The 8,186-nt window shown below is 32.3% G+C and overlaps 1 protein-coding gene across 1 annotated transcript; it reads left to right on the top strand.

The window, feature by feature from the left end:
* Positions 1–284: 284 nt before the first annotated feature.
* Positions 285–6,793, top strand: LOC141674945 (uncharacterized). Its single transcript, XM_074481930.1, has 2 exons — positions 285–387; positions 6,027–6,793. Exons 1-2 carry the CDS (start codon positions 285–287, stop codon positions 6,791–6,793), a joined length of 870 nt encoding a protein of 289 aa, XP_074338031.1.
* The last annotated feature ends 1,393 nt before the right edge of the window (positions 6,794–8,186 follow it).

Raw genomic sequence — 8,186 nt, 5'->3', positions numbered from 1 at the left:
AGTAAAGTAACAATATAAAAATTTGGCAAGTAGGTGTCAATATAAATGTCCAGTAGGTAATTAGGCGAACCTTCATCACTACTTTTGGAATTATCTTCTTCAAATGATGGTCGTGTGGATAGAATGTTGGTTGTGTCCATTTCTTTCAGGCTGTAGAAACATGTTCGACAAATCATAATATTGAAGCCTTAAAATTGTAAACAGAAGTCAATAAATTCACCTGCATATAGGTGGTATATCATCATCATCCTCTTCCTTGTTCATAATTGACCTCCCCATAACCTATGAGGCATCCACAAACAGGGAAGGCTTCACTCACCTCGTTTGTGCCGCAAAAAGTCACATTCAGCACAATATTAGCTCCAGTGCTTGGAGTCCAACGACGTGGTACAAATGTTCGTACCAGTGAAAAAAAATATCTCAAGTTCTACAAACAAAAAAGGATTAAAATCGTCAAAGACAATAAAACTAAATAATAAGAAACAAACTAAAGAATATTTATAATTTACAACTATACATGCCAAGAACTTAATAGATAAGTTTAAATCAAAAGCATGTCAAAAATACAAATCTTTGAGATCTTATCGGAGACGACAAAAATCAACCAAAAATAAGAATAATCTATTTTGCGATGCTCTGTAATTTCCAAAATCTCCAAACTCATTTGTGTAAAATCTGTTCAAATAAGAAAATTAATAAACGAAAATAAAACTAAAAATAAACGTCAATAATACTTACAAATTTGGACCTGATTTGTGTTACATGACTCATTCAATGTTTCTACAAAGCTTATAAAGAGTAGAATAGAGTTTTTAGAGACTCAATTAGATCTTGTAAAGACTCAATTAGAGATTGTGTGAATGAGATGGAAGACGAGAGAGTGGGGGGATGAGAAAGTGAGTCTTTTAACATCGGTTGAAAAATAACAAATGCGAAAATTAATTTTTTATTTTTGAAAAAAATACATTTAGACAACCGTTTTTTTAAATTACATATGTAAAAAATATATTTAATATCATTTTGAAAATAACTGATGTAAAAGGTGTTTTTTACGTCGGTGGTTTTTCTAACTGATGTTAAAAGAGTGATGTCTATTGACCATTTTCTAGTAGTGCACCTTAGATAGGGAATCACAAAAGATCTCTTATACAAAATCGCATCTATTAAGGAATACCTCAAGGCTCAGACATATAGCCTTCGTGAATCCATTACACCATTGGGGAGCCACCCGGTCTGAAGGTGAGCTTTGATGGGATCAATCCATGACCTCCAAGCCTAATGGGGGCGACCAACTTAATATCAATGCTTCGTCTTTTCAAAACACGAAAGTACACACTTCCAGAACATTCTTCTAATTCTGATAAAGCAAACTTAGACAACGCTTCTGCCTTAGAATTTTCCTTCCTTGGGATGTACTCAACATGGCATTAAGAAAACTGACTCATCATAGCTCTCACAAGTCTCGCATATTTAGCAATGGTTTCATCCCTTACCTCAAATTCTCCCTTAACTTGGGTCACCACAAACTTTGAATCTCAATAGAACTTCAAATTTTTAACTCTCAGTTCCATCTAGGCATAGACCTGCTATCAGAGCTTCAGATTCTACCTCCTTGTTCATACTAAGAAAATCCAACTTCATGGCATATTTAATCATGAAACCATCTGGGCTCTAAAATACTATCCCATCTCCGCTCGAATTTATTTTTTATGCCCCATCAAAATAGACCACGCAAAATTCCTTGGTCTCAAATTTCTTCTCTTCCTCTTTTTCATTCATATCTCCTTGAGTATCTTCCTACCCCAGACTTCTTGGTTATCGATGGCACATTCAACACGAAGTCGATCAATGCTTGAGCTTTAGTTATTGTTCAAGGTCTATAGTTGATGTCAAAGTCACCAAACTCTATTGCCCATTAATTAATCTTCCACTGGCCTTTGGACTATGAATGATGTTTTTCAAAGGCTGATTTATCAGTACTTTAATCTTATGCACTTTGAATAAGGATGCAATTTCCTTGAAGTCATAATCAGGGCTAGGGAAAATTTTTCTATAGTCGAATAGTTTAACTCAGCTCCATGTAGAATCTTGCTGATATAGTAGATTGGTTTCTGCATTTAGCTTCTTCCTCCATTACCAACACAACGCTCAAGTCGTTTTCGGAAATAGCCAAGTACAAACACAAGGTTTCATTTAAAACCGGTTTGGCCAACAACGGGACTTGAACCAAATACTTCTTTAATTCTTGTATTATGTTGTCTTGATATGTTAGTTTAAATTTCATGATTTTATAATAGTCTTTGAATATTATGTCCAATATTTACTACTTTTGAAAGTTTGTTTGGTGAGTTGTAAACTAGATTTTAAACATAATTTGCAAACTCTACGTTTTTAAGTCTATTAGTGAATTTCATGGAGTTTCATCGCATATCTCCCATTTAAGAATACAACTCAGCATTTTTTATTTTTTATTTACCACTTCATATTTGAATAAAGTCAACATTATACGGAAGTATGAGAATTAGAAAAAAATTAAATGTCGAGGGATCGGAAAAAGTAAAAAAAAATAATAATTCAGGGACCTATTTAGCAACGTTTGAATTAAAAGGCTAATAGTTTAACAATGTTTCAATTAATTTTCCCTTTATACTTATATTCCTACAATGATGAATGGCTCCTCAGCAGTACTTGGTGGACCACCTGAGTTTTATCAGAAACTTCATCCACCACTTCCTGTGGTGGTAGTGTACTTGCAGGATTTGTACCATCTACAAGCTGAAGGACCTTCTTTTCCATCAATTCCCCACTAGCACCGCCCTGGCTCCAAATCATGTACAGGTGATGACTCAGCCCATGCCACAGCCATCATCTTTGCAATTGACACTCGAGTTTGCCCAAGTCTCTCTAAAGCAAGAATAATATTAAAAAAATTTAAAAATTCCAAAACGTTATAAAGTCCAAATAGACATTATATAATGAAGATTCATTTCTAATATTGTTAAAGTACCATGATTTTCATCATCTGCTTTCATATTTGTGGAGCATTTTCTTCATTATTTCCTGTAAATATTTTATGGACATAAAATTATTAAATGTGAAAATTAATATAAATATAAAAATATATCTACTTATATACATGAATAACAAGTGTCAATTTGTATATACTCAATCCTAAATTAATCATTTCTACTGAATATTTCTTTAATATCAATCAAATCCTTAATATTAATTGTAATCTACAAGATCTATTATAATTATTAGAGGAAAACATGGTAAAATAAATTAAAAATATAGCAAGGAAACATGGATTAAGAGAACTTACCTTAATCCAGCAAAAAATGTTCTATAAAGCATGGGATTTGTTTTCTACTCAAAACAACTAATCCTGATACAGACTATTACCGAATATGCTAAATATATATAAATACATGTATGAATGTTAATGAATTTGTATAAGCCCGCTCTTTGCTCTACAAATTTCTTTTTGGTGAAAATGAAACTATTTTGTTGAGAAAAGGGATCTTGTGAAAATTATTTTTGTTTTTTTGAGAAATGAGAACAAAAACTAAAAGAAGATGTATTTGTGTTAATAATTGTAAATAAACCTCTTGCTCCTCTTTACTGTTAGGTTGAACTTATATAATGAAAAATTTAAGTATCTAAAATGTTCTCTATTATGGAGCGTACAACCATATACAAGCAGGCCCAAAGTTATTACATATTTTTAAACTATTATGTTTTTCCAACTTAAGCCCAAAATAGTAGGCATTTATCAACTAAATGACCTTTACAAAAGTTAGTAAAAGTAAAAATTGTAGATTTTGGAAAAATGAGTTTTAAATAACTAAGTTGCATTTGACATCTATTTTTTTAAATCAAATATTAGTTATTAATATTTTCTCAATTTTTAATATAATTTTCTTCTACTAAATTGACATTAATATTATTTATTAGTAAAGAGATACCTACCTTTAATTTTTTTTAATTCACAATTTTACCTGTTGAGTAAATTAGTTACCTTACTTTTGATGTTATTGATATTACTCAAGTTATATGCCACAAAATTATAACGTGAATGATTTTTTATATATTTTATTAAAATTAAAAATATAATGAATGACACACGAAACTTTTGGATGTGTATTAGTTAATTATCTATATATTTTATTTAGACTCGAATATATAATGTTTTTTATGTATTAATGTCACTACAAGAAAAAATTTAATTGGTATTTTTCCATGTTTATGAAAATTTAATATTTTTTAACTAAAAGATAACTTATATTAATAAGAAAGAAGATTGCAATATTGTATAATTTATATTATAGATTTTTTTAAAAAAATATCCAAACGGCAAATATTTATTTTGTAAACATATGCAACATATGCTACTTTGTGCAATATCTGCAACCTCTGACTATTTTTCTGCAACCTCTGACTATTTTTGAAAATAACTTTCAAAAACAAGGTAATTTAAAAAATTCCCTTTCAGGTGTGAGTACAAGATATAATATTTTTTTAAGGACCCATGACCCTCGAAAACAGTTTGGAGGGCCCATTTTCATAATATAAGATTTTGTTGACGTTGAATCGAACCGTCCACCCTTAAAATAAAATATTAATTATAGTATCATAGGAAATAGAAATTACCGTTTTATCCTCCATTACATAATGGGGATGGCTTTTTCTTTCTTTTAGTGTTCACACACAACCATTTCATGTTTTAAATTCTCATCTATACTATCCTAACCCCGCATCTGAAATGTGTTACATTTTCCCCTTTTGTATAAACCATAATGCACTTCTTTTTTAAGATTCTAAGCCTATTGATTGGAACACATCTACAATTTTTCTTGTGCTATTAAATTGTGTCAGTGATAATGTCGAAAAACAAGGCTATGATATTTGCTCATTGTGTTCTCTATGAGGTGAATGTGAGGTGATGGTAATAGAGAAGTTTCTAGATTATAACAAAAAACGAATGCCCTGACCGGGAAATAATACTTTAATACGGAGTGTACCCTAAAAAGGTAATTTATCCGTATGAATATATTATACCGTAGTGTGGTTAATTCAAAGGCAACAAAAACGTATATTATGGAAATAATTATGAAAATGATCCATGACAAACAGTTGCACACAGTTGCCACGACGCGACGACTTTTTTTAATTAAAAAAGACAATTGGTGGAGGATTAAGTGGACAAGATTTGGAGATTATCATGAATTGATGTTGTTTAACAAGATTATGACATTACAAGACTACACAGGATTTTATGGCGGTTATTTTTAGTATTTGTTCTAATTTAACAGGGTTTGAATGGATGAATTACAAAATTCTGTTATATTCATCAATATCATCAAACCCCTGCTTGGCATTTTGGATAATTATGGTTGAGGAATATCTGTCTCTTTTCTGGATGACCAAAATTAAAGAGTGGCAGTGCATCAATCAAACCATTGTTTCTTTTCTGACTTACCAAAATCGGAGGGTGGCGGTACATCAATCAAATCAACCGTCGATCAGAATATTCTAGTCTCTGAGTATAAGTGTAATTTGGGAACAAAAGCATCTAAAATTCTGAGATGCGCCTTGCAGAAATTAGGGTTTGGATCGCGTTCAATCATCACGCATCGTACGAATCTTTCGAGGACTTGGTTAAACTTTCTGTTTGTGCTTTTATTAAAATTATCGGAGTTGCGAAAACGTAAGTAACGAGGTTTGTAGTAATTCAAATATTTATTTTGGAGAGTGATCTCCAAGGAAAATATTGAGTTTGATTCACCACTTGATCAGAATTGTTACTAACTCTGGTTCTTTGTGGGCTTCTTGGGTGAACAAGACAGTGTTGAAGCATAGGAATTTCTGGATTATGGATATTCCCACTGACTGCTCGTGGATCTGGAGGCAAGTTCTTAAACTTCCAGTTATGGCTTTACAGTTCATCACTTACCATATTGTTAGTGGAACCTCGATTTCTCTTTGGTTTGAACCGTGTTGAAACTCTTATTGTCTTGCAAACTCAGTTACTGCTCCTATCATTAGCCAATGCTTTCTCTCTGCTAATGCAACAGTCGCTTGTGTCATCAATTCAGGAATTTGGTCTTTACCGAGGCCTAATAGCAGAATTCACCATACAGACTTTTTACTCACCAGCTGGCTTGAGGATCATAATCTTCCTCCTATTCATTCGAGTGGTCGTGATCATATTTTATGGGATGGTTTGGATGCTTCTAAAATAAAAACATGGCATATCTGGTCCTCCATTCGAAACACAGGTCATTTGGTCCCTTGGCACAAAGTTGTATGGCATAGACTTCAGGTTAACAAATATGCTCATCACCAGTGGCTCACTGGTCTAAATCGGATCAGTACTTTGGCTCGACTGCACAGATTTGGTCTTTCTAGTACTCAACAGTGCTTTTTCTGTATCCTGGGTAGAGAGACTACTAGTCACTTGTTTCTTCACTGTACGTACAGTAAGTGGATCTTGATACAAATAGTTAGGCTTTTTGACATCCCGGTTTCTTATCATTCTTGGGTTGAATTCCTGGTTAGCTTAACTGAGCTGAAGGATAAGAAGAAAGGAACCATTGCTCTCTGGTATGCACAGGTTTATTGCTATCATATTTGGAGGGAAAGGAATGCAAGGGTGCATGATAAGGGTATCTTTGGTCCATCAAAGCTCCTGCAAGGGATTGTCCTTGATGTCAAAACTAGACTTAGTGCTTCTGGTTGGTATAGTTTTGTTACCCGTAATAGGCCTGATTTAGACAATTTTGTCCGCTTGTAATTGCTGCTGTTAGGTTGTTTTTGTTACTTTCTATCTCCAATCTCTCCCAGAGATTTATTATAGATAGTCTTTTCTATGGCCTGTCATAGATCATAGGGTGAATCCCTTGTATATTCTTCTCTTTTTTCTTTATAAAATCGCAATTTAGCAACAAAAAAAAAAGAGTGCAAAATGAGAAATAGAAGGGGCTTACGACAATGAACCAATAAATGAAACTTTTTATGGTAAGTCCCATGTGAAGAAGGCCATGGGCTGAGGTATTGTATCATTGTTCATCGTTGCCTCGCTAACTGTACTTATGTTTATGGATCATTACTTACCTAGAACACACATATTTGTCAACTATAATATATTTTTTTAATGATCAGTATCACTTTCAATATTCCTAAAAGAATAATTATAAAATAGAAAATGCGCAACCCATGTTACAACAATATCTATGATAACAACTCATATAACATCCACGTAATTCAAATAGATTCCAAATATCATAAAATAGCAAACAATACATAAAATATAAGAGTAAAGCTAATAAAGTCATCTTGTCTCGTACAAATTCATAATAAAATTAGGTAGTAACAACTAATTTTTCACAAAAAATCGTTCCTTTTACGGTGAACAAGTGTAGCTCACAATTCTTTTTTTCTGAAAACGAACCTTTATCCTTCTCTAGACCTGAATTAAATCATCATACATATACTTTTTTCCTTGACGGGGGAAGCAATTTTTTTTTAACCTCCTCTAGAAAGTTATTTGCCAGAGTGCGTACTTTTTCTTGTAGCTATAGCATGAAATACATCAGTAAAATATGGATTATAATTATTTGATCTAGCTTCATAATTTCATATCCCTGGTGGTGGATGCTTGGAGCAGCAAGTGCTTCAACAATACATACTTTCCTAGAATATTTCATTTACACCGAAACCTAAAAAAATAATAAAATGAAATTAATAAATATATGGATTTCCTTCTTTATTTAATACTTAAATATGCAACATACATGTTTTATACTTGCCACTAATGCAATATCTACATACAACCACAACCACCTCGTAATAGGTGAAATACCTTGTCACGTTAACTAGAAAAACTACATTATATCACACAACAATCACAGCCTCATAGAAACAATCTAGCTAAAACTATGGCGTCGCATATATATATATATATATATATATATATATATATATATATATATATATATATATATTGTGACGCCCTCCAAATTCGGGGTCTAGATTTGGGAGTCGCTGACCGATAAGCCATAACATGATAGACATAACGGAATAAAATAATAAATATGACCCCTTGCATGCAACTGGATCAATCAAAGATTATAGTATGAAACAAGCACTAATACAAAACAACTATTATTACAACCCACAAGTCTATT

Source organism: Apium graveolens, chromosome 1, assembly GCF_009905375.1.
Source record: "Apium graveolens cultivar Ventura chromosome 1, ASM990537v1, whole genome shotgun sequence".
NCBI lineage: Eukaryota > Viridiplantae > Streptophyta > Magnoliopsida > Apiales > Apiaceae > Apium > Apium graveolens.
Note: the sequence above shows the minus strand (reverse complement) of the source record. Positions and strands in the feature narration are given on the sequence as shown.

What these genes read in the sequence shown, in the direction of transcription:
- LOC141674945 (XM_074481930.1), top strand. Translation starts at nt 285, where the DNA reads ATGAGGCATCCACAAACAGGGAAGGCTTCACTCACCTCGTTTGTGCCG. An exon ending in GCTTGGAGTCCAACGACGTG is followed by an intron (nt 388 to 6,026) that starts GTACAAATGTTC and finishes TTGCAAACTCAG; the next exon opens with TTACTGCTCCTATCATTAGC.